At 38.5% G+C, this 27,942-nt stretch overlaps 2 protein-coding genes across 3 annotated transcripts in view; both read right to left on the reverse strand.

Annotated features, from left to right (window-relative positions):
• Positions 1–18,733, reverse strand: part of bin3 (bridging integrator 3) — a 34,106-nt gene extending 15,373 nt beyond the window's left edge. Inside the window, exons 1-4 of the mRNA XM_006784040.3 lie at positions 18,616–18,733; positions 9,092–9,140; positions 6,331–6,371; positions 97–158 (exon numbers count right to left, since the gene is read on the reverse strand). Coding sequence (XP_006784103.1) covers positions 97–158; positions 6,331–6,371; positions 9,092–9,140; positions 18,616–18,623 — 160 coding nt within the window. The 5' untranslated portion in view covers positions 18,624–18,733. The remainder of the gene's footprint in view (positions 1–96; positions 159–6,330; positions 6,372–9,091; positions 9,141–18,615) is intronic.
• A 368-nt stretch (positions 18,734–19,101) lies between these two features.
• Positions 19,102–27,916, reverse strand: egr3 (early growth response 3). 2 transcript variants are annotated; one of them, XM_006784042.3, is made up of 2 exons: positions 27,265–27,916; positions 19,102–24,581 (listed from the first exon to the last, which is right to left on the reverse strand). In XM_006784042.3, the coding sequence occupies exons 1-2, from the start codon at positions 27,416–27,418 to the stop codon at positions 23,503–23,505; spliced, it is 1,233 nt and encodes a 410-aa protein (XP_006784105.1). In that variant the 5' UTR covers positions 27,419–27,916; the 3' UTR covers positions 19,102–23,502. The 2 variants fall into 2 exon arrangements, with proteins under 2 accessions (XP_006784105.1, XP_006784106.1); XM_006784043.3 differs by lacking the exon at positions 27,265–27,916 and adding an exon at positions 24,791–24,861.
• Positions 27,917–27,942: the final 26 nt, after the last annotated feature.

A 27,942-nucleotide genomic window follows, 5' to 3' on the forward strand; every position in this document is an offset into this window, starting at 1 on the left:
CCTGAAAAACATGCCAAGTAACATCAAGTATGTTGGTGAACAAGTGCTGATCAATGGCTCACCAGGCGGCAACGCCAAGTAAGTGACAGAACATACCTAAATCTGCCTCTGTGCTTTTCTTCATGTCTTTGTGAAGCTTTTTCGTCTGATCCTCCAGCCTGTGGGACAAGCAGAAGACTGATTATCAGAGCGCTTCTTGTCTCGTAGTACAGTAAAAAATCAGTTATCCTAACTTGGATTAATTAATAACCTATACTGAAGTCAAGATTTACTTTATGAGCTGTAGGCATGCATTAATACATCAGTCAAACGTTGGTATCTGCTAATGTGAGCCTGGTTTTACTGATATCTTCAGGTTTATCAATTGATATCTGCTGTTTAAATGCTAAAAAATCGAAATCAAGGCCTGAACTTTTAAAAATTTTCCACTGTTACAAAAGTAGGAATGCATACTTTCAAATCGATTCATCCCTGAATCCCTCTGAACCCGTTCATTTGGACAAAAACATTGACAAGGATAAAGAAAACACAAACCTCGAAAAAAGACATAAAACAATATGGATTAAGAAGGAATTACACATTCGACTGATTCCACATAAAATCTGTTAGCTAATTAACAATAGTGTGAATCCTTCAGTCAACTACATTTCCGCTCAAAAGCATTAACGTCTTCAATCATTCCACTGCACATATTCCATTGATGTGTGTTAAAAATGGCAATTACCAGACTATGGAGGCTGAAAACACATGCCATTCATTATATCAATTAAGGCAAACAAGGGGTTTAGAATCTCCCCTGAGACTACCTTCATAACACTACTCCTATTTGATGAAAAACGTGGTGCAGTCAGGTTTCGCTTCCACCCTTGTTTTTCAAGAACAATATTAAATAGGAAGTCAGTAACGGTAATCCCATTTTTGTGCATGTCCACAAGATATAAAGACACTAGCAGAACAAGTAGAGCTCTTTCAGAGCTGCAAACAAAAACTGCAAGTCAAGCGGCTCCAATTAAATGTTTTAGATTTTTTTTCGGTTTAGCAGCTGGGAAACAAAGAACGATTGAAGATACTCACAGGTACACTAACCAAATCTAAACTGTTCAACTGAAGGGTTTGAAAATGACTGCTGATTAAAAAGCAGCATTTACAGGACCGTAAAGAAAAGTTCAAGTCTCCCAAAATGCAACATACAGAAGGATACGTGGCATAAGCCAATGCACGTGCCCTTTGACAACTTTGGTTTTAGATTTTCATCTGCAAATGGATTTTCTTTTATTCTTTTGTTTGTTTATCCAAGAAAGGACAAATAGTAAAATAATTCTTTTATATATATATATATATTTTTTAAAACATAACATGTTCTCTTTAAGCTTTTGTTTCTTTTGACGTTAAAGGATTTTATACTAAATCACCACAGACCAGATGGAGGTTGTTCCTAAAATGTCATTTGCAGTAAATGATGTAACTTCATCCCATACTGTTTTCACCACGGGAAAGAAAAAAACAGTCTGTCAGAACAATCTCCACAGTAACTTCTTGTGTCCCTCTCACCAATTAGATAGAACTAGGTCTCACAAGCTATATTAGGCTTTCTCTAAATGAATGAAAATGCACGCTTATGTTTCAAATATCCAGAAACAGGCATTTCAAATTGTAGTAAATTTATCATCAACGCTTCAGGCAAGATTTGGAGAGTATCTAATAATCAAGAGAGATTCTTCCTGTGTTCGTCTCACTACATTAAGTCAATTTTTAGCACATATTTGGACGAGAAGAGTCAGTGTGACAAGTTCAGGTCATCACAGTTTTTCTCTGTTGTTGAGAACATTTTTGCATTAAACTCTGACGTGACATAAAATCTTCAAATGATAACCTTTTGTTGTTAGAGCCGCAACTTGATAACTGATTCTGACATTGTCATAAACATTTTGAAATTGTAATATGTTGTCAATCTTAGCATTTCTGTCTGAGATTACATAAAGTAGAGATATTTGACAACTCAAACTAAATGTTTAGACTGCAATACTAGACTAAGTAATACCAAGCAAAAATATAATATCAGGAAAATTTAAAAAAAAACAAAACATAATTACAGCATAATCCTGCCAGTCATGCATATTAGTTTGTAAGACAGTGGGTGAAAGTATCTTACTATGTAAACAAACCAGTGCGCTCTGAGCCCAGTGCACTCAGAATATATTCTTGTGATGGTTATTTGTGCATGTGAAAGTCATGTTCCAGACACTACCACCTACTTAAAAATACTGCTGCATTTTCCCTTCTCTGTCAGAACTGATGGTAAGAGAAAGCCATCCTGGATGAGTGCCATGCCAGCGTGGAGTCTCTTCCCAAAAGGTGCTAATAGAGTAACCTACTGGAACAGCTGCTGCTCCTTGTACCTATGCCCCAAACCTTCTACCCATGCAGCCACAGCCGTCACGCCACACAGGGTGGTGAAAACTAAAGGCATTCAAGACTTTTAAAGAAAATTGCTGAATATATCACTTATACATTGCAACATGACCATTTACTCTGATTTGCTTTTCGGATCATTGCTTTTCACACAAGACTGAGGTTAGAAACTAGAGATGGACCGATCCGATTACGTATCGATATCGGTCCGATACTGACGTAAATTACTGGATCGGATATCGGAGAGAAATAAAAAATGTAATCCGATCCATTAAATATCAAAAAAGCACCTCACAAAACTGGCAACATGGCGTAACTCGGCTCATAACCGTAGCATGGAGCAGCAGTATGCATCACATGATAGAGCGGCTGTGTGTATTTGGAGCCTCGCTACCAAACCGGCATTTCATCTCCGAGGAAGTTATTGCAGAGAGAAGTAAAGCAAGTGTGTAAGTTTGTCTCTGAATGTTTGTAAAGCATTCCCACATTAAGCTTAACAACCGATATATGGAGCGACTGCCTCTCTCTCCCTCCTTCTCCTGTTGCTACTTCAATCGTGAAACTGATCAATGATCAGCTGATCGGCTTTTCTGTCGCGAGTCCGTCTCTCTTGTTTGTTTATTGCTCACTTCGCGCCAGAAAGAGGAAACCAGCGGCTGAACAACAGCAGCATGTTTAACCTTGATAAGCTGTTGTTAGAATTTATTTAATATTACTTTCTACACCAGGATCCTTTTCTATGTAGCTGACGGCTGGTAACTGTGCAGGGAAGGATCTAGCAAAGTTTAGCCAGGGGGGCCGATAGGGCATTAACAGGGAAAAGGGGGGGGGGGGGGGGGGGGGGGCACAAAGACATACTTTTCTTTCTTATTCTCATTTAAAATGTCTAGCTTTCAATAAATAGTTATCTGAATCTTACACCCAAAGTTTTAATCTGATGTAAAATGTATAGAAGTCCATTACTGTATATAGTAACTATTAAGTCTAATATACCCTAGTAATCTATACTACTTTTTCCTTTGGGAAGATACCATCTGTGCAGTCTGCAATTCTGTTGAAGAAAGATGTTGAATCTATTTAATTATTCTTGAAAAATAATTTATTTCTGTGCATTTTTTTTCCCACACTGCATCAAATTAAAGTTGATAACGTCGATTAAGCATCATGAGGTGGAGGGTGGGGGGTGGTTCCCTATTTTTTTTTTTGCTGGGAGTTTGCAACCCTATTAGTTAGTAGAGGTGGGGGGAAAAATCGATACTGTGTAGTATCGTGATATTTTGTTTGCTAATAATGTATCGATACAGGGACAGCAGAAATCGATATTTTGTTACAAAAAAGGTTTTTGTGCTCTGACTTCAGAGCATGTTGATCCTTTTTCTGAGCAAGAATCCTGACATTCCTTCACTGTCCAAATGTGTTTAACTTTTTTTTGGCAGCAATAAACATGACAGTTTATTTATTTTAATTTAAGACATGTTTTATTTTAATTAAGTTTAAAACTCTTTTATTTAATGTAAAATTATATTTTGTTTTAATTTACTTTCAAATTCTTCAGTTGCTGAAGGGGCTGCATAGTTTTCATAAATTGCATAGTTCAGAATAGCTATAATTGTACCAGATGGTTGCATTCAGTTAAGTTGGACTAGACTGTAATACAAACCGTTCAGTTTGTCAACAATAAAACTGACTGAAATGAGAGAAAGACTGAGTGTGAGACTTTGATATTAGATAAAATGAATATTGATAAAGTTTACCTTTATGTACAGAATCTGAATATCGTAAAAAATAATTAAAAATTGCAATAATATCGTATCGTGCGTTAAGTATTGTGATAATATCGTATCGTGGGATGTATGGTGATTCCCACCTCTATTAGTTAGGTTGCTTAATATTTCTGCTAAGTACTCTTTAAAATACCAGAATAGGAAGGAGGTTTAAGTTTATTAGATTGATCAGTATTGCTGAACTATGAAATATTTTGGGTGCAGTGTATTTTTTACATACAGGTAAAACAGAATAGCTTTAGAGTTGTTGTTTATTTAAACTTGAGTATGAACTTATACAAAATGCAGCAAGATATTATTGATTAAAAAACACACTATATTGGATTCATATCGGTATCGGCAGATATCCAAATTTATGATATCGGTATTGGTATCGGACATAAAAAGTGGTATCGTGCCATCTCTATTAGAAACTGCAATTCCATGTAAATCACTCTAAAACCAAGAATTGTACTAGACTAAATCAAATTTTAATACCTCTAGACATGACTAATTTAATTTTGTCACTGAAATAGTTTAACTTTTTTCACATAGACTTGCACAGCCGTATATTAGGACATTTGGATTTCCTATACTGCTATTACAAAATATTGATCTTAAAAAGTGATCAAATAACATCGACAAAGAAAAAGTAAAACACTGTTATCCAAATTGGTTAAGTTGTGGAATTTCACTTACTGTTCCACAATAGTGTTTAAATTTTGTCTGAACCCACAAGTCAATACCTACTTATACTTAACACATATGAAGTGCAAATATGCTTCATATGTAGCAGAAGGAATAAGATGATCTTGTGTTAAATGTTTTATCAGCTAGCACTTTAAAGCCACTTTTACACTACATGCAAATAACAAAGCAATGATATTTCAGGCTGAGAGGAAATTATCAGGTATGTTTCCAGCCGGATGTACACAGGATATGAGGGCAAGATATGACCATCATCAATTTGGAGGATGCAACAGGTTATAGAGGAAAAGTGTGCACATACAGAGAGACTATATACATCTGCATGTAACCTTTCAGATCTCATTTGGGGAAGTCAAGGCTAGTTCTATGAGATTGAAATCTGTTTTACACTGCTGGTACTACAGATAATAGAACATAGAGCTGCATTTTGTTATAGATCATAGAGATTATTCAAACACTAAAATTAAAATGATGTTGAAATTGGTCTATACTTCAATATGGGAGAGTGTTAAAGTACAGATTATTTTTGTACTAGAAGAATTTAAACGTCTTCAGTCAGATGGACAAACTGCAAACACAGGTATCAGTTACTACTAAGTATACTGCATTTAGACCACAGGAGCACCATGAAGTGTTGATATGGATCTCTAGGGTGGAGAACCTAAATGTCTCTACATGCCTGCTGCTCTGACTCATCTATAAGGTCTATTGGCACCACACCTTCCTGATAAAGGGCCCTCCTACTCAACAAAACCTGAGAGGAAAATGATGCTCCCACTCATTTTGCTGGGCCCTCAGGGAGTTTTTGTAACCTCAGCCTCCCAGTAAGACTAGGCCTGATGTACTGAGCTTACAAGTTTTGAATTTTAAATGATGTGATCCCTACTTGCCTTTGTTTCACAGAGAAACTGAAATAAAGACCATTAACAGAATTTCTACATCCATAATGACATTAAATTGTAAAAATATGATATTTCAGCTGTGGCCAAGTTTGAAATGTCTTAATATTTCACGTCAAGAAAAAACAGTGTCCAAAACTACCAAAAGCTGGAAAAGAAAAAAGAAAAACTACATGTGCAAAAAGGAAAACTTAAAATGTAAATATGCAGTCAAAATAACTGTTAGTTATTTCAGATTTCTTATTTACTTTATAATCCTGACTAGTAATTGTACATTAAGTAATTTCATGAGAATAAAATAAATAATACAAAAACATTACAGATTTTTTTGTTGGCAGAAGGACTAATGACAGACATTAAGATATCGAATATATACAAAGCACCAAGCTAAAACAAACAAAACATGATCATGAAAACACTTGGTAACAGATGCATATTTTTGTAAAATATAAAATGTTTATTTTAATACCAATGTAACTCTGAATAACACAGAGAAACTTTAGTCACTGTCTACCTCCTTAGTCTTATAAAGCATAATGGAAACTTACTTTTGGAGTTTGTCATATTCTCGCTCAAAGTCTCTTTCAACCTAAAATAAAGAATGCATTGCAAGTATATTAGCATTTTGGCATAGTACAAATAATGACTCCAAAAATTGTAACGGACAATAAATATATGTGCAAAATATAATTATTTCCAGCAACAATGATTACTTCAGAAGGCATTTGTTTTCCCACTTAGACATATTCACTGTCTTTACCTGTAGGATTATGCAACAGGATTGACAGACAGTGGTTTGAGCAGCTGAAATGCAGGTAAAACGACTAGGTTATGTTTAATAAATTATTTTATATTTAACTAAACCTCTTGTGTGGACTCCTTCCTTCCTTGTCCAGGATCTTTAGACCTACTAGTAAGATTAAAGTTTGGGCCCTTGTTAATCAACTTAGTTTGCAGTTTGCTAAATGGTCATCTAAATTGAATTGCTTTTTGAGTACAGCCGAAAGTTGTTATGGTATTTTAGACTGTGACTAACATCTTAGGAAGTTCTATCAGTTCAGATCATTAGTATTGCAGTTCTAAATAACATTAGTTTGGATTGGTTACATTAATTTAGAGTTTTTGCGGTTGGAAGAGAGCAGCACCAGTATTTTGCTCGGCTGTTAAGTCCATGAATTTAGGGTTTCAGATATCCTTTTTGGCGAATATAGCCAAATGAGTCTCTCAGTTGAGTAGGTTTAAGTGGTTTATTTGTAGACTTAAACTTGAATAGTGTTGTAAAATATGTAACTTGGTAACATTTTGGTGTGCTGCTGTGGTTGATGCTCATACTTTAATTACAGCTTTGGTTGTTTGATGCTAGAAGTTTTTCAGAGGACTGTTGTTTGGGAATTATATTAGTAGCAATTTCCAGTGATAAAAAAAACTGTTTGGCCATGCATTACTGTATGTGCTAACCATGAACACTTATGTGTCACCACTCCTTAATTTGTACTTTCCGTAGAAAATCTAGTAAACTGAATCTAGTAAACTGATAGGTGTCTGCTTGTTTTCCGAGCCAGGTTGAGCGATAGCCATTTTAATAATAAATAAGGAAGGAACCGCCCGCACTCATGAAAGCCATGGCTGCTGTTGGTTGGTCGCCTAATACATGTTATCTGTGTATTGCAGAATATAAAAGCTGGCTCAGATGACCTGCATAGTCTCTCTCTTCCACTTCACATGGCATCAACTTATTGGTGATCTTTGTGTCTTGGTTAGGTTATGGTTAAAAAATAAATTTATATTTAAGTAAACTTCTTGTGTAGACTCCTTCCTTGTCACCTACTTTGAGCCAGTTTGTGACAAATGGAGGCTCGTCCAGGATCTGTCAACCCATTGGTGAGATTAAAGTTTGAGTTGGTGTTAATCACCAAATTAGCTTGTGGTCTGCTAAATGATGATCATACTTTAATTACAGCTTTGGTTGTTTGTTGCTAGAAGTTTTTCAGAGGAACATTGTTTGGGAGTGTCCAATTATATTAATAGCAATTTCTGGTAATAAAAAACAGTTTTTCCTTGCATTACTGTATGTGCTAACCAAGAACACTTATGTGTCACTACTCCTTAATTTGTACCTGGCGTAAAATATTTAACTTGGTAGTTTTGTCTGGTAGCTTTGACTCCATTAACTATTTTGAATTGCTGTGAGCTTTGCAGTAGCTTGGTTATCTCTTTGTTGTCATCTTGGACATTTTGGTTAGTGTGGACGTTTCTGTTTGGAGTAACATTTTGGTGTGCTACTGTGGTTGACGCTCATACTTTAATTCCAGCTTTGGTTGTTTGTTTGGCTGGAATTTTTCAGAGCACTGTTGTGTGGGGGTGTGCATGTGTAACTGCAGGCTATGTGGTGTTGAGCACTTGTGTTGAGATCTGGTGTTCATTTAGTTTTTTTACTCATTCTTCTGAGATTAACTGATTTTCCCATTGAATTGATCTACAAGACTAGATTTGCTATTCTGAGGCAGATACTAATTGCACTCTTCTGTATACCAGTTATATTACTAGCAATTTCTGGTGATAAAAACCAGTTTGGCCATTTACCACCACTCCTTAATGTGTTCCTTGGGTGGGAAAACTGGATCTGATAAAGTGATGAGTGTCAGCTTGTTCTGGTTGTGTGGTAGCCATTGTAATAAATAAGTCAGGACCCTTTTACACTCACTCAAGGGAACGTAAACTATAGAATAATCTTAATAATCCATACAACAGTGACACTGCTTGTACTGAATGTATACAATGTTTTTCACTTTTTAAGGTCTTTTTTAAACATAGATATTGCAGTGTACTATAATGCATCATGTACCGCAGAATTATATCATGATACAATTGCCTTTGTAGGTATTGTGATAAAACTGAACTGTTTGTTAATCTGTGACTCCCACAGTAAAACTTTGCTTTAATCTCAGAGTTAATCTGAGTTTAGACCTACTCACAGCTGTCACCATCTCTCCCACTCCATGGTTTTTGCCTAGGATGGCACAGGAAGCTGGAATCCCTGTCTCACAGTCTAAATGCCAGGCCACAAACCTATTATGGTGGAAGTGGTTTTCTCCAGCAAGAAGAACACCCTCTCACTGTCACTTCAAGGTAACCACCTCAGCCCCCTTGAAAGACTTAGACAAATTGACATCTAATAAATCTTTGTGGACGACAGTATTTAGACTACTATTCGTGTGGTCTGTGCCATTCGTGAAGCTCAACAACTACAGCTTTTAAACTGCTGTTTCACCTGAATGTCTGGATAGAGTAAAAGTTCTTGTGACTTACAGTTTTAGAGACAATCTGTTTTTTTGGTTGTCCAATCTTGAACGGGATCCTGAAATGAACACGAAAAAACAAGCAATGAGTGCTGACAGATACAAGCAACAGGAAATGATTACCAAAAAGGTGAGATTAATGAATGCTTAAATTGTCAACAGTTGCATGATGACCGACTAAAGGACAGCTCAGGTCTACCGGTGTCTTAGTGCCTCTTTTAGATCACTGACACAGACAATCTGAGGCTGTCAATCCCTGTTCCTCTCACACATGCTGTCAGTGGCATGTACATTAACTTTGTGTCATCACTGATCACATCTGGCTGCCACTGCAAGCAGATATCACTTAACAGAAGTGGTTGTCCCCTCATCTGTGTGATTTTACATGACCCCAACTGGCAATCAAATGCAGATGTTATAACATCAGAAAAATAGCACACACACCCCCCTCAGCCACCTTCATATACCAGGACTCAAAAAGACAAAGCCATGACAACAGTCAACACCAAAACATGTTACAAGGCTCACTGTATCTGCAATAGTTTCACATAATTTTCAGGATGAAGTACAACTTTTCTTCACTCGGGAAGGAAAAGACACAGAGATTCTACTTTCAGTAAAAAGAAAAAGAAACTTGTTTCGTCTTAGTTAAAACACAATCTTTTATCCCCATTTCAAAACCCTTGCCTATGCCTTAATAAGTTGCTGCAGCGCATCAGAGTGCCTTGGATATCCATGAGATAGAAAACACTGCCTTATCATTGTGATTTGCTCTATGTTGTACGTTGTCATTGATGTTGCACTAATGGTCTGAAATCTAAGCTACATGATGGACAGTTGCTACTGACAGCCAGGGTGAGGCAGCAGCTGTGTCAAAAGAAAGGTGTGTAGACTAATGAGATGGAAAAGTGAGGGTGTGATGTAGGACCTTATTGTGCAACCAGGGAAAGCTACAGATGTGTCGGGAAGATCCTTTTGACTACAGCTCAATCACAAAACTCAACATGGTCAAAAAAAACAATATGATTAAGCCTGGGGGAAAAAATACATAAAAAAAAAAAACAAGTTTCACTGGTGGCTTAGGAATTACATTGATTTTGACTTTCTGGTACTTGATATCATAACAAGGACTTTGACCTGGTGACAACCTTTTTTTGGTAAATAATAATAAAAAAAAGAATAAGAACCAGTTACAAATCCCTGAAAACATTTTGCTGCTTTCGCTCGGGGATTAGTTTCACCCACTATGTCACTACTTGGGTGAGCCAACATGGAAAAAAACCCACAGAAATTACTCAGCTTCATCTGACTCACCTTTCTCCGATGAGGTGATAGGTACACTGTAATGTCAAACTACGTGCATTACATACACACGTACCTGTCTTTGAAACTGTTTGGGATTGTTTACCCAAAGCACAACAGCTGGAGATTTAAACACGGAGAGTTTTAGATTGGTGTTCTCCCAAAGTTAAAACAAGAAGAAACAGCCTCCACACTGCCACACTACCTCTTGTAAGATCAGTTAAGATTTAAGACAAAACAACCATAAAAGAAGCAGTTCAGCCCAGTCAGACTGTATAAGGAGAAATTAGCAGAAAGTTTATGACTTAAACCACACATTAAGCATTGACTACATATCCCATCTATTAATATAGCTGAACATACATTTTGTGATGATGGTTCTATTTGTTAACGCAATCTTTTGTTCTGCACATGCATTTACAACCAGTGATCTGCAACACTTTTACTTTGAAGTCTATGTGTAGAATTAAGCTACAGTTTAGGCACAACTCACAACTAAAAAAAAGTAAGTGACTACAGAAATGAAAGATACTAATCAGTTTTAACAATTAAGCCCAACTACTGGTATAAAATGAAGAGGAAAAAGTAATAGAAATAATAAGAAATTAATTAATTAAACAGAGAGAGTTGCCATTTTTAATTATGTTTATACATTTTTTGTACGGTGCATGAAATGACTGACTGATCTTATGAGATTAATATAGTTGTCCTTAAACCAAAAGTTCAGGGAACTGATTGGAAAATTTTTGCCAAGATTGCCCAACATTTGGAAGCAGGTTTTGAGTTTGTTCTTATTTAATGGGTGTGTCAAGCTATAAATCATGACATCCACAGCAAAAAGACAACAGAAGGGTATTATGCAAGAGTGCTTTACAAAGGAGAAGAGGTACGTATATTTAAATGTTGGTACGTATATTTAAATGTTTTCTGCAGTTTGGATCCAAATGTGCTTACATCAAGAGGATCAGTTAAACTGTCACTATATGAATGTGTGAATTTTCCCTTTAATGTATCAAATGACACACTTGCTTTGGGGGGAAAAAACTGAAGGAAGCTTGTAACATTATAGATTCGGAATATGTGCACTTCAGCAAAGAGCCAAAAAAGTGGTCACTCTCTTCAGCTGCTCATGGGAACTGGCAAACACACCGGGTGAAGTGTGCTTTGGGGAGGGCAACTGCAAGCAGAGGGAGAGAATGAGAAAGAGGGAGGATGGTAGTTACTGTGAGAATCATTTCTACTGTTTCTTCACACAGCAATATTTCTGTAGGGGCTGTCACATTTAGAAACATTGGTAAGCCCAGTCCTGTGAACTCAGAACTAGAATCTGACATGGCAGAGGACTGGTCAGACGACTGCTAAAAACAAAGAAAAAATGTGCATTACACCAACTCAAATCCACAATTTTCTGAAACCAAATTTAAGCCAAGTGATGACACGCATGAGTAGACACATAAATAAGGATTTTTCAAACAACTATGAAGACACATGATTAAGGTCACAAATAACAGTGCCAAAACTTCCCAAAAATATATATGAACTAAAATCTAAAAGGTCCATAGTTTCTATGAGTCTTTCAGATGTACATCTTCATCTTGTAACTGTGTACTCTCACAAGGCAGCAGTACTAAAAATATGCAAATCGGCCGGTAATAGCTACTGTTGCTGTCTTTCCTATTTAATCCAACTTTTTAATCGATCACCATTAGACCTAAGGGTAGATTACCACAGTACGACTACATGTGATTGGCTTTTCAGAATCCAACCTGTTGGCTAGGTTGAATCCCTACAATAACTCTCTCTCTCTCACTTAGCCAGAGACCCAGCATAGCAAGAAGTCGTTTTTAAAGAAGTATCAAAGCAATAAAAAATGAAAAATTCCACTACTGGTAAGAACATAAAATTGGATGCAGAAATTTGTCAGCTCGGTCTTTAGCCTCAGTCTGAAGTGACAGCTTTTATAATTATGCAAAACATATAGACATAACTATGTAATGACATGGATTTAACCAAATAACTGGGGAGAACTGCAGTGGATCATGATTCTGCCCGTTCCTTGACCAAGACGCATTTAAACTGGCTCTTTAAACATGCAGCCATTATCAAAAAGTTGGTCATCTCACATTTAATGAGCTATCTAATCTTTGCTGTAATAGAATACACGTCACCGCCATCAACAAAGCACGTAGGCAAGAACAAAGACATAACAGTCTTCTTGATTCTGGACACATAATGCACCAACTGGAGTAACCATTGGCTTTTCAATAAAACTGCAAATGTGTACACCATTAGAAAGATAGTGCATCATTTGACCTCAGATATTCCGTGGAGCACAGAAGGCTAGTTGAAGATGCTGGGAAGTGGAATTGTTCTGATGATGACCCTGAAGTCAAACCGCTCACGTCATAGAACCAAGTGTGCAGGCCCTGCTGGAATGCATCAGTCAGCAGAGCTCATGAAGGACTCTTTTCACTGGGTGAGCACCCCACTCTTGACCTTGCGGTTGGCGGTGCGTACTGGTAGATGTGTCGTTTGCCAGCTATTGACCAAATGACTGAACTGAATGACGCTATCATGGTTACTACTTACAGTCTTGCCTGAATGACACTAAGAACCTGAAATATATTACAAGTGAGTTAATATACATACGCGTCATAAGTGCACTGAAAAGTTATCTTCTTTGCATTTTCTCTAGAATTACAGTCATGAATTGTGAGAGACAAAACATGAATTATGCAAATTTCCTTTTAAATGTGTAAAATGCCACATGCAATTAGGGGCTGCTATGACCAACCCCTGTTATTTGTTTAAAAAAAAAAACACATAAAAAACTGTATAGTCATAATTTAGTCATAAGTTCAACTAAATGTAAAATATGCTAAACAAGAGAGAATGCAACAGTTGTGCACATAAATATGTTGCAAATGTGACAATCAAAAAACCAATCAGAAATTCAGAGTGTTTTAGTGGAGTGCTGGTAAATGTATGTCATTTAGACAAGGATCTCACAATAAATGTTAAAACGAAGGCAAAGTCCTGCCTCTTCCTTATGTCACATCTGTTGTCAGTGTTTATCACTCTGGTTAGAGGATGAAGGGAAACTATCCTTCTAGCCACAAAGTATTGCTCACAATATTGCACAGACTGGATTATCAAGCCTTTATATTAACGTTCTTAATTACTAATGTCTGTTTGGATTATAATGTAGCTTATAAACAGTAGTCTTTCCCTGACAGTCTCTGGAGTGACTTTGACACAAAGAACTCAGGGAAAATACTGTACAAAAATCCAGTGTATGGGATGTTTATGCTTGCTCCTGAGTGCCTTGCTTCAGTAGTAATCTTCCACTTCCAGTGTCAAAAGAGAGCAACACTAGCTAAGCATACTGGGTAGCCACTAGCTTTAGCTTGGACAATAGCTGGTGAGTGTTTACAGACAAGCAGGTGTCATCAATGCAAACTACAATGCTACACTGGCAACCTACTTTTGGCCAAAGCAATTGCAAGGAGGTTCAGTAAGGCTACGTCCACGCTAGCCTGGATAAATTTGAAAACAGCGTTTTCGCCTGAAAACGCTCTGCGTCCACACTATCGTTTTCAGTTGTTTTCACAGAGTTGTGCGTCCACATTGAAACGGCCGAAAACACTTACGTTCCAGTACTGCGCATGCGTGAAACGCAAGACGATTCGACCTGCCTCATTTCTGTCTGTTGTTTATTTACTTTCTGGCTCTTTGAAACGTCGCAGCAAAATGTCGAGGAAAAGCAGAGAGTTTTTTAAATGGACTAACAAGGAGGTGGAGTTGTTGCTGCGAGTACCACAAAAGTACAAAGTTGCAAAAGCAAGTGAGAGTTAAAGAATTTGAAGAAAAGCTATCTGGAACATGTAGAAACTGATATTAATCTTTAATAGGGCTGTAAAAATTGAGCACAAACAAAACAACTGCTGTGTAATGCCCTCCGCTATCTTAGTTTAATTGGTCACATGACTGCATCACATGACTAAAATGTGTCATCATTTTCGAAAAGGCTCCGGGTTCGCTGTACACACTGCATGCGAAAACAGCGTTTTCAAATGTATCCGCTTTGGAGAGCGTTTTCAAATCGCTGCGTTTTCCTTGAACAAAAAAGCCGTCTCAGTGTGGACGGAAGGCCAAAACGGAGAGAGAAAAAGATGCGTTTTCAAATAAAAACGTATTAGTGTGGACATGGCCTGAAGCACCATATTACTCTTTGCAATTGATTTCCCCTGCCAGCAACTATTCACTAACCAACTGGGAAAAACACATTTGTCCCTAGCAACTTGTGGTTGGCAGGGTGTCACTGACCACTCTCTAGGCCTGCTGATTTTACAGTGACTCCCAGCAACCTCCAACAACCAATCATCGACTGGCTGGGGAATAGGCATTATTCTCGTGCGACCGGTGGTTCCCAACTAGTGTCTAGCCTTGTGTAACTAGGGCCTTGGCACTTTCTAAGTGGATGGAGAAAATGGTTTTAAAAGGGAGCACCGGAGTGTTAAGTGTGACCGTGTGGTAGGTTCAAAAAGGGTTTATATGCTTTGCGGATTAGAATTTTGGTTTGAATTTTGGAGATCAAGCTCAAATGTCTTAGTCAAAAAACTCCAGTTTTAACCATCTATAAGTGCTGTCATCTTTCTTTAAAAAAATCATGAGATAATGGTTGAGTGTTAGGGGAAAAACCCACAACATTAAAATAATGCAAAATTTCTCTCTTTTTTCTTGCCAACAAACTGTTTACTGTTATACCTTCACAATGATCAACTGCTTGCATCTAAGGCTTTAAGTGAGTTTAATTTAGCCACTCCACCCAATACAAGTAAATAACCTGTGGAAAATAAAACAGCTTCTGACCATGTGTGTCTACAGTTCCTGACAAAACCCTTAACCAACAAAAAAGCTTATATAAGCAGAATGCTAGTGATTTATTTCCATCCCTGTAAGAAAATAACTAAAAAATACGAGTATTTCTGGAATATACATAATTGACACTACATTCACAACAAGAAACTAAACTTTGGTGGGTGGTTTTCTGTAAACAAATTCAAACAATGGTTTTAGCCAATTAACTACACTCACTGTTTAGGAGCACCCGCTTGGTAGAAAGCCAACAATAAGTGAACGGGTTCTCCATAGATGGGCTCTGATTACAGTCATTGTAAAGGGCACTGCAACAGCCTTTCAACAGTTCTTCTGAACATTCATCCAGTCGACTTTTACACACCGCATGCTGCTGGAGACCCAAGAAAGCAGAGTAACTGGAGTCTTGAGATCACTCCAGTGTGAAGGAGACTCACTTTGGAGCTCTTCTCATGTGAGATTTCATAACTGTATAATCAGTAGGGATATTACCAGAACCAGTACTCTTGGTACCATTCAATATCAAAAGGTTTTGTTTTTCTTTGGTAGCATATGTATCACATGGGTAATTCTTTCTGAAGTAAAGGGGGAGCGTGCATTTCCAACTGTTCTAATCTGTCTATATATGCTGAAGAAGAAGAAGGAAGAAGTCCTAAACTACAGGAAAACCTACAAATGGAGTGGGGTGGTGGGGGCAGGGTGATAATCGATTTACAATATAAAAAAGCACTGGTAGCTGCCAATGCTAACCCCTTAGCCTCCTACTAGAAGCATGTGTGGCATGAATATGAAAATCCTAGGTGATTTTCAGAAAGGTTGACCTCTAACCTTGACCCAGAGGACACTGGGATTCAAACTTCTCTGAGATTTTAGTAGATGTACCCATGGTATGAATTTGAAAATCCCAAGTCACCTTGATCTTGTTATCATGTTCACAAGATTTTAAGAAAACCTGACCTTCAGGTCAAGGTCACTGAGATTTGAACTAATCCAAGATTTTTGGGAGTTGAACCTATGCTATTAATTGCAAAATCCTACACCACCCTGTATTGCATTCACATAATTTTCAGAAAACCTGGCCTCTGACCTTGAGGTCAAGGTCGCTGAGATTTGATTTTTAGTAGCTGCACCTGCAGGGTGATGACAACACCCCATTAGCATTTTAGAGCTGCAGGATAAAGTTGTATGGTGTAATCCGGTCTTTAAGTCTGACGTCATTAGGCGTGCCTGGGCCCAAACTCCACTGCAGGTCCCTAAGTCCAACGATCACTATGGCATGACTGAGAGTTAAAAACTGTCCAAATCCTTTCATCTGTAATAAAATGATCAGCGTTGCTGCTCTACCAGGTTTAACAATTAAGTTCAACATCCAGGCATCCATGAAAACTGAATTTATGAAATTTAACGGGAGTTACAAGTTAGCAGGAAGTTAGCTCGCACTCAATAAAAGTTAACGTGAGCGTTCCCGAAGGTTCGGTACAAATGCAATTGCATGGCAGGATGCTGTAAACGGACCGAACTTCAGTTGTGAGAACAACTGAGATAATCCATCCACAATACGAGGTTAGTTATTAATATACTGCTGCATGGGCTGAGCTATAATTACATCGTAAGGTTTTAAAAACTGAGCTTTAAAATGATTAGCGGTAATAAAAACCGAGAGAGGCCGACAGTGATTACTGACTGTTTTTAGGGGCTTGTTGAGATTAAATAGAACAAGATACAAAGCATTAAAACATGTATAAAAAAACACCAAAGCCTTATTAAACGCAGAGTACTTTGGACCTGGAAGCAGGATTCATCACGTCATCACTTAAAGACTGGATAGATATCCCCATGTTGGTACTTGTTCCTGCGTCATCAAACCTGTCCAGTACCAACAATGCAATTGACTAATTACACTGTTGTAATGTCACAGCTTTCCAATGTGGGGGGAAAAAGTTTGTTTATATAAAGCTCTCTTCTGGAGTAAATGTTAGCATTTTAAGTGTTCTCTTTATTACTTTATACAAGATAATAAACATATTTTTAAGTAAGGTTACTCATGTTGATTTACTGATGATTGTAGCATTATCTTACCTCTTGGCTAATGCTAATTGAATGCTAAAATGTAAAAAAAAAAATCACCTAAAAGGCCTGGCATCCACATCTGCTTAAAGAATTCAAACTGAGACTGACAATCGCCCTTCTTACACAGTGCCAAAAAATGATTGTCTACCAAAATATGACTTCTGGTGTTCGCTCAAAAAATCCCTGCCAGTACCTGAACTGTTGTAAATGACTTGGTGGCCAATAATTCCTCAAACAATATCTCTCATGAATGACATCAAGTCATTTTTCTATATTCTTTATTTATCCATGTAAAAAGTCTCATTGACATTAAAAATGTCTTTTTCAAGAGAGAGCTGGCATGGAGGCCAAAAGAAATGGGAACAAATATAACATAACAGGTCTTTGAAGATATTTTAAATGGCCAAAAAAGAACCGGATTGAGTATAATGTAGAGTATGAACTAAGTAGGTACAATAATGCAGTCACAAAGACAGTTGCAAAACAGATTATTTATTTATTTTATGTACAACTCCCCTTTAAATCAGGTTGACTGCAGTCTATTTACCATTATAAGCACAGGCATATAATGGTAGACATATATGGTAGACATATAAAACAAAACACAGAAACATTGGAAATCACTTTTTGGCACGACTCCTGCGAGACACACAAATGAAGACGACACACAGCTATCATTGCTTAGAAAATCAAAGTTCACAAAGAGCCCAAAAACATGTGTCAACATACCAGCTAGTCACAGCTGATTACTGTCGACCGACGTTTAAATCCCTTTAAATTGTTTCACCGTAAACCCGTCCGACCTGACAACTGACGACACGAAGTTTCCACGTTTAGCAAAAGCCACAACCCTAGATTTTATTAAACAGTAGGAACAAGAAACCTAAACTTAAAAGAGCAGTTAGGTCAGTTTCCTCCCTAATTTAAGAGCAACCAGGCGAACTAACTGCTAGCTAACATATACTGTACAAGTAGCTCGTAAACGACTTTGTCGATTCTTTTTCCTCGAAGTGACAACTGTGTGTAACAACTACAGTTTTGCGACCACATGTTTTACAGAAAGGGTTTTGGGGCAACCTAGTCTTACGGAAAGGTTACTAGAAGACGTTTTTATTCGTGAAACACTTGGTTTGACACGCTAAAGCTAACTCTAGTTACACTATAGGTGTCTGTGAGCGCTTCCAGATTATAGCCCGAGCCCGGTCGACAGGTCAGTCCTAAATTAACTTGAATGGATCGTTTACAGTTATATTTTATTCATAACAATGTAGTCAGGGTACATACCAGCTCATTTTGAGTGAACTTTTACTCCGGTTTCATTGGGTAGTTTTACTATCTTCCGAGTATTACTCCTTTCTACCAGTCAGCAGTCGAGCTCAAAACAGGAAGTCCGGAGCTTAGCCGCGTCTGCTTCCTCTAAGGAAGTTTTGTGGGACACGAACACAGCAGCGACAGGAAAAAAGTCACTTGGAAGCACATGTAATGTAATATCAGACTGAAACGTCGCCTTTTTGTTCTTTTGAGACCCGAGTAAACTGAAGGCAAGTTATATTTTTCTTTATTCAAGTACTTATACATAGAAATAACAAAACAATTGCATTACAACAAACTGAAGTGCCAGGTAAACAGGGGAGCACACCTCCCCATCACAAGGATATAGTAAAATTCATTTCAATATTCAGCTCATCATAAAAGGACCTTATTATAAGGTAATAAAAACATGAAATAGGCTAAAGACATCCACAACATTTTAAACAAGACCCCTTGTTTTTCTTGAACAAAAAAAAAAAAAAAAAAAAAAAGCCAACAGAACAGTTATCCCAGTGTGTGTTTCCAATTGTCTGTCTTGCATTGTTGTAAGGTTTATCCCATTTCACCCAATGAGACTTTTTATTTTCATGCATAATAAAGAAATGAGCGCCACCCACTACAGCGTCTGAGGGTAGCACTTTGGAACATTTCCGTGCACATGCAAACATGAGGATACTTGTAATGAAAGGAAACACAACACAACAGAAAACAGGGAGTATTGACTCCATCTGAACACCAGTGTCACTGCCGAAGACCACAAAATCCCTGAAGCCACCCTGTAGTCCATAAGATGACGTGAGTTACCTATAATATCTACACATTATTGAGATCTCTTCAAACATCTTTTTTTTGTTTGTTTTTTTCTTTTCTTTAAAAAACAATCCTACAGTTATTAAATGTCATGAATGAGCCCAAACCTAGGGCTTTGCCCTAGGCCAGCTTTACGGAGACCAAATCAAACAGTTGCACACAAACATTAGCACAAGGCTGCCTTCAGTTGCAAGCAGAGGGAGGTCACATTTATGATTTGTTGCTCCTGCGGAGTTCTCATCATGTATTGTTTTTGATCAGCCAACCCTGCAACCCAGTTTGGCACAAAGATGGCCGCTGATATTGGCTCAAGTCCAATACGGAGCAGGGGATGAGGCAAATTCCAATTTCAGAGCTTTCAGCTGCCCACTATTGGACAATAGACCGTAAAAAAAAAAAGAAAGAAAGAAAGAAAAAATGATTGGAAAAGCATTATTAAAGGTGGTGGGTTTGTTTCTGAGTTTAACAGTCCATTGATGTATGTCTGTACCATTCACACCTTACTCGGATGGTTGTTCAGAAGAACATGGAGCAGGCTCTATTGTTCAGCCGCTATATTACATTAAGGGAGTGGGATGATAGTGGTGGTGGGGGGTTACTCATTTTTTTTAGCCACAAAACAATAAATGACAGAAACAGTGAGACTGATAAATATTACGTTTGTAGCTGTAATTAAATGGCTTCATGGAGACGCCTTAGTCTACATCAATCTTTAACAGAAAGCAACATAACGCAGTTTGTCTCTTGGAGGAGAGCATAACTTTGGGTCAAATCAATTCAAAATAATCCACAGTCTAACATCAAATTAATGTAGATGAGCATCAGTGATAAAACATTTTGGTTCATGTGCCGTATATATATTCTTATGTGCTGACTCCATGAAGATGTATGTGACAATACAACCTACGTTAGACGCCGTCGCTCAAACTCCAATGCAATGTGTGAAAATGAGTCGTTGTTACAAAGCCAATAATGTGGCAAAACAGATAAGGGAGGGGTTACATAATGTGTCAATCTGCAAAAGTAAAATGTATTCAGGACTTTGTTTGTTTGTGACATTATATCAGATCACAAAAGAAATCTTTAGATGATGTCCATCCATGCGATAGAATCATTTATCTCTCTGTGATACAAAACCATTGAATTGCAGTTAGATGGCACAGGGCTGTGTTAACTTTTAGACTATCTCAAAAAGTGCAAGGAGGTCTGTTCATGTAACCACGTCGGTGAGCTGAGAAAAGGCTCTCTGAGGCCAAATTAATTGGAAAATAAGTGGACACTTGCCAGGAAGCTCTGCAATGAAAACTGTAACAGGAAAGGGAAAGTATGGACTTTGGAAGCTCATTTCTGTGTGCACTGTGCTCTCTGTGGCATTGCTTTTCTGAACTTTACTGTTGGCCTTTACATTTGTCTCTTCATATTCCCTTTCAGCCTGATTGCTGTGTTTGCTGACCATTTAAATGGTTATTTCTTTTTTTCCCCAGCTGCTAACGTTGTTCATATAAATTCTCCGCCTCACATAAAGCCTACTCATTATCAGCCAGAGTGCACAGCTAATAATTCGAAATGTTGTCAAGGTGAATAACAGGAAGCATGTTTCTTTTAAAAAGAGGACCGGTGTTTGAGAAATGATATAAAATCTGAATTATGCTATCACATGGACAAGGTTATTACTGCACAAATATTTCTTTAACTCTTGTTTTGTTTGCTGAATCCATTACTGATATGTTTGATATCTGGTCTTTTTTGCTTGCCTCAATGTTAATTTATTTATTCCTTAGTCTTATTTTTCTTTCTAACATGTTTCATTGGCTTTGCCCCAAAGTACAATACATTTATCGTACTGGATAAAAACGTCATATTGGTATGTCAGTTAGGATGTTTTGCATTTGCACCACATAACCATAACACAGCCTTGGAGGGGGGAAAACCCTTCTTGCTTTCCATGAGTAAAGCAAAGCACTATTATTAAATGTGGTTATTGTTATGATATCAGTCAATATCACTATAACACAGAAAATATTACAAAATATTTCCTTAAACCATAAAAGGTGTTTCCTTCTGTAAGCACAAATCTAAGCAATTTAACTAAAGAGTCATTTGTGAAAATGATCAGCATTGCACTGTAATATACTTCAAAAATTAAAAAAAAGACCCAATCATTCGGGCGAACATCTATCTTAGAGCAACCAGTGCCTTTTTTTATTTTAAATACAGTGGGGAAGATGTGCTAATTAAAATAACCGATATTGCTATAATGGAGATACACAATATGTAAAAAAAAAAGAAAAGAAATCTTGTCATTTATTCAGAGAACACATTAGTGCTTCCTTAAACCAGTTTCCACTTTAAAGCATACACATGGTGCAGATGCTATTATTCTTTTTTTTAATGGGAGATAGCACACCATATTTGGCACTACTGTAGTGCTCCAAAAAAAGTTGTTGTTTTTTTTTTTGCAATCACCTATGACAACAAAATATTCTGTATTATAACTACATTACTAAAAGCTTTAAGACACATTCTGCACAAGCATTCAGTCAACTGAAAATTCTTGTTTATGCAGACATTTGTATTTACATAGTGTGCATGAAGGCATGCACATAAATTTTATGCACGATTTAATACTGAATTATGGTGCATTTGACATTTGAGTACAAAAAGTGAAACTTCTACTGTAGCTACCTGCATACATATTTGTATTCTGTACAACAACAACAAAAAAAAAACACAACAAAAAAAATCCAACATGTTAGTTTACAGCTCAGTCTCTCTGTATTAAAAAAAAAGATGTAAACATGGATTTGGATGTTTCTCTTTTCCTCTTATGGGATACTGCTCATCATTCGGTGACTTAAAACCAAGCAGTTTAGTCCTTTTACTCCAAGAATCACAGAGAAGTGGCCCCTGTCATTTTTTTACCCTTATTTAGCTTTGCTTTCATATACTGCTGGTTTGCAACCCAGTGCTTATTTAAATAGTTCAATTCGTCTAACTGTGCTCTTAGTTAATTTGATTTATGGGTTGGTGGCATTTGTCATGACTATATTGCATATAATTGCAGAACTTAAGAAAACTGAGAAATGAACAGTATTGGTGAGCTTTTTCTAAAAAAAAAAGGAAAAAGAAAGCAACAGAAATTATATCTGGTAACGCCACATGAAGCTACCATATAAAAAGGCAACCCAAAAAAAAACCCAAACCAGTGTATCACAGTGACTACAAATAAATAAGTATTGGCAAAGGCATCGATTGCTGCAGGCGTGTGTGTACATGTAACAGGACAAGACATCGGTTTTGCTTTGTGTGACCCAGTCAAGTCGTTCTCTAGATCTGACTCATTTGTGCAGGTAAATCTAAATCTGGTGTGTGGTTAATGAATCTGAGCTTTGCTTTAACTCAATGTTTGTGCTAAGCTGATACCACTGCTATGTTTTGGCAAATGTCAGGCACAGTAAAAAGAACAAGGTTGGCTGCATCACCACAATACATTTGGCACATTCCTTTGAGAAAACAACATTCAAAAAGAGGTGGAAAAAAAAAACCCCAGAACACAACAAAAAGACAGTCAAGTGCCACTAATAAGGTTTCCATGACGGTACACAAATGTAACCAATTGCACTTTTAAACAGCCTACTAAAATTAATGCATACATCCCCAGACCACTCGTTCCTCATCTCCCTCATAATTCTGTCTGTTTCGACCCTTATCCTGGACTCTGGCTTCCTTCCAATTTAGAAAATTTCATTCAAATTTACAAAAGTGTATCCACTCCAAAACCTATAGATACACACGGTGCCCTTTCTTTGTGTTGGCACTGTGTTACAGTAGCTGAGGCTCTGAGTTGCTTGAAAGAGAAGGGCGTAGCAGCCTTTCCCCTCTTACTTAAACTAAAGGCATCCATCTCAAAAATAGAAGGAACTGAAAAGAGCAGGGGTGTAAAAGAGAGGAAAAGAGTCACCTATTTATCTCATAGCAGACGTGATCCCTTCTTCCTACGTCTCTTTATTGTGTGTGGTGAGGGTCCAGTCCAAGTGCACGTAGTGATGGTCATGACGTTCCCACAGTTGGCCCCCCGCAGGAGCTGGGCGGCGAGCTGTGGCTCCCAGCTGCCCCACTGCTCTTGTCAGCTGGCTTCTTGTCCTTCTGTTTCAGGTGCACCTTTGCGTGTCTCTTTCGCTCGTCGCTTCTGGCAAACTTGCGTCCACAGAACTCACAGGAGAAGGGTTTCTCACCCGTGTGCGTGCGAATGTGCGTGGTCAGATGGTCGCTCCTGCTGAAGGAGCGCATGCATATTCGGCACTGGAAGGGTTTGTGACCCGTGTGGATGCGGAGGTGACGCGTGAGCTCGTCTGAGCGCGAGAAGCGTCTGTCACAGTTCTCTGCCGGACAGGCGTGCGGCCGCTCGTGGACCGGGGTTTTGCTGGGACGGTTGGGGTACTTCCGTGGTCGGATGGGTTTGAGGGTGAGTGTCTGTGGTGGGGGGTGGTGCTGAGGTGGGTGCTGCTGCCCGCCGATGAAACCTGGGTGAATTTGCTGCTTGTCTTTGAATGCTCTGATGGTCTCCAGAGGCGTGATGGGTGGAGGGTTGACTCGGATGGGGTCCATGGTCTGAAAGGGCTTGTGCTCCATCACGCCAACCTCCCCTTGATGGTGGAAAAGGTTGTAGTCGGGGATCATGGAGAAAAGACTGCCATCCATGGAGGCTTTTGATGTGGAGTGATAGTCATTGCCAGGGTAGGCTAGAGGCGTGCTGGTGGCAGGGCTGTGGTGAAAGGAGACCTGATCCTGGTACAGGTCACCACAGGTGGAATAGGCAGGCAGTGGTGGACCATATACCTGCTCCATGTCTGACGTCTGTCCGCCCATGCTTGCTGCGGAGGATGATGTCTGTGTCGTTACTGTGCCGGGTGATGGAGAAACGCCGAGGATCCCCGCGCTCACAAGACTGATGATATTGTTATCAGAGCACCAGCCAGAGCCACCAATGCCACCTGAAGGAGGAGTGTCAAAGGCAAACTTCCCCAAGTAGGTGACAGTCTGCCCGCTGCGGTTGGACTGGAAGCTGGATCCATACTGAATCTCCGAGGTTGCTTTCTCGCTTCCCATGCCCAGATCCATGATATTATCTAGATGAAAGCAAATAAAAAACACACATGAATAAATCATCAACGTGACGGCTCATATGTGAATTTGAAACGTAATCATTTGGTAAGAAAAGCCCAAGAAAGTAATAACATGGCACACTCTCTGGAGAAAAAACAAAAACAAAACTTGGCTGCATGAACTTTAAGCGGCACTCCTCAAGGTTTGTCCGGAATTCAGATGTTATGCATACCTGTGCAACAGACAACAAGCGATGAAAAATGAAAGAAGTCCCATAGAGTTCATAAAGAAATGTGAACGCTGTCAGACCTGTAAGTTAAGTGACTGACTGCTGCATCTGAGAGAAGGGTGTCTCTCTCTCGCTCCTCTCTCTCTCAGATCCCACAAGCTCTCATAAATCAAGACCTAAACACCCCCTTTGATCCAGTCATTGTGTCCCTCAGGAGGACAGCCAAACTGAATGGCAAGATTTGATTTCTTTACAGCAGGGAGGATTATAAAGGCAGACGCCACATCCATCACGCTCAAGGATTCAAAACACATACGCAACAAAGAACATCTGGGAGGAATTTTACGTGTTTCCTACCCCATTTCACAAAATTTCCTTGATATTTTCTATCGCTCACACTTCAACCAAGAACGAACAGTCTCTCGTGCACATTTGACTTTGTCAGAAGACGCCTTAAAACCCACCAAATACAGATGTACTTAATGGGTGACATATACACGTGCTGGTTATATACTCTAAAAATTAAATATGAGATTTTATTTTTTTTTGTAAATTGGAATTCTCTCTTCGCCAGCAGTTAAAAAAGACGTCTCTTTTCATTTATATTTTCCTTCCCAGTAATTACAGCCTGCTGGAATTTGGCTGAAAAGAAAAAATTCTGTGCATTGTGCACCATACCATTTAACACATGGAGACTTGGAGCAAGCTATATTTTTCTATGACATTTATAAAACAAGTCTCAGTTTATGTTAATTATTATTATTATTATTATTATAATTATTATTATTATTAATATTAGATTATTATCTAATAATCTAAATCTTTTGGAGGTATTTTGTGATATTTTAATGGAATGAGGGACATTAATTAAAATCACCACTCTTTTCTTATAGGTCAGATTTGAAGAGCATAGCACACACCTGCTCCACCTGTAAAATCACAGCATAATACGTTCAAAATGTACTTTTTAAAAATTTTGCATTTTACCCCAAATATCAAAGAAACAGGAGGACAAAAATAGACGGACCTATTGTAAATATATGGCTTACAGTTTACTGAGAGAATTTCAGCAAGGGGAGAGGTTTAAAGTAGCAACACACACTCCTGTAATCCGCAACATCTTTTTTTTCTTTATTAAGCTTCATTCATTTTTTTAAACGTCCCAACCAAGGTCTCAAAATATATTCTACTGCCGAGTCAAAACAAAACAAAATAATAATAATGATAATAATAATATGGCACACGTATGTCATAAACTTGTATTTATTCCAATTTTTTTTAAAAAACAAAAAATGTCACGTGTAACACCTGGCGCTTGGATAATTCAAAGGCACACCTCTGAGATAATTGAGGGGGAAATATTTCAGGTTAAAATGAATCTAAAGATCTGCTTTAATCTGTGAACAAAACACCTGAAGAGGAAATAAAAAGAAAAGAGGGTCGTGCATGAAGTTGTGCACGGAGCAGGTAAATCACAGTTACTAAATTAAAGGAAACGTGAAGTTAAATATTTGATATATTTTCGTGGATCACTGACCCATCATCTCAGAGGGTTAAAGCTGTACAGCGAGGGATTGATTTAATGCCAATCCACGACACTGAGCCGAACAACAAGTCGACTTTAGGTAGGCGTCTGAATTAAATATAAATATGTTAGCCCGATTTGGACTACGCGATAAATCAGTTAATATATCCGGCCTTGCCACTCACTGAATATAAGCAGGTTCACGGGCCTGACGTCTAAACGTGTTTCATATAGGGGGGGAAAGCGGCCACACACGCCTACTAAAATCTGACATGCTAATAGAGTTGTGAATGAGAGTCATTGTCTAAAGTAGTTGACCCATCTTTGCGGGATATTAGACGAACAAATCGGTGACAGTGGAGTTTGACCACATAGGCCTAATTAAACACATTTTCCCTCAGCGTAAAGATCTCAGATTCAGCCACGGAGCCGTGCGCGGGTTTTTTTAATGGACTTTGCGCAAATTAGCCGTTTTCCACTCACACAACCTTTCACATCCAGACATTTCCTCAAACGCGCTTCAGCTTTGTTGAATTAAAGCCACTTTAAGCTACGCATCGCTACTTAAATGAAACACGTGAGCCGATGTTTTAAAAGTTTTTTCTACGCGTGAGTAGGCAGCAGTTGGCTTTTTCGGGCTGAAATCCTGGCATCTCGGCTGTACGGACAATGGAATTATGATAACGACAGCATTAAAAACACACACGATCAACTCAGTGGCATTTTTTGCGTAGTCTGTCTAATGTAAAGAGGGTGATGTTCACCTGAACCCTCTCAAAAAAAACAAGAAAAGAAAAAAGTCCAGGTTAGGATTGTGCCTTTGTGCGCAACAGCCTAAGCGCAAACAGGTGCTCCAAAGCCCCGAGACAACTGTTGCCGTCCGCGCGCATCGCAGTTTGAGCCACTTTTCTTAAAACACACACACTCTCTCAAAAGTAGATCAAGGTCTTACCTGTGTTCATCTGTGAATAGTGATTAATGGATTCCGTACTGGTGAAAATATTCATAGACGTCGGGATGTCCTCTTCTGGGTAGAGACTGTCAGGGATCGTGTTTATTAAACTGCTCATGGTAAGAGGGATCTTGTCCGCTAGTTTCCCTGTCATAGCAGTTATATTCAGTCCGACATTTATAAAGGGCAACGCGCAGGTATCCCAGACAGTTGCAGAAAAAGAAAAAAACACCGGGTGTTCTCAAAGTGGAAAACACAGGTGTGGATCGGGCGTGAAAAAAACAGAGAGAGGAGCAGGAATGAATCCTGTTGCTGTAGCTATCCAAGTATCCCGCGGAGGATGAGCAGCGCCGGTTATCTCCCCCTGTGTGATCACAGGCTATTGTTGTTATTAATCTGATCACTGTGGAAGCTGATGGGCTGCTTGTGGGGGAATTTGAAGTCTGTGAATCAATGGAGGAGGTGGTGGTGTTGGTTGCACAAGAGCAGCTCTACTTGCTCTATTGGAGCTGGATAGGGGACTCCAGTCTGCCCGTATTAAATAGGGGGATGGAACATTTGTGTGACGTAGATGACCATATATGGACATGGGCGCCTAGCGCCAGGCTCTCCACGCGTCAGTCGGTGGAAACTACAGTGGAGGCAAAAAGGCTCCGACAGACAGATAGCTGCAAAGTT

The sequence above is a fragment of the Neolamprologus brichardi genome, chromosome 12 (assembly GCF_056152115.1).
Source record: "Neolamprologus brichardi isolate AB-2024 chromosome 12, ASM5615211v1, whole genome shotgun sequence".
Lineage (NCBI taxonomy): Eukaryota > Metazoa > Chordata > Actinopteri > Cichliformes > Cichlidae > Neolamprologus > Neolamprologus brichardi.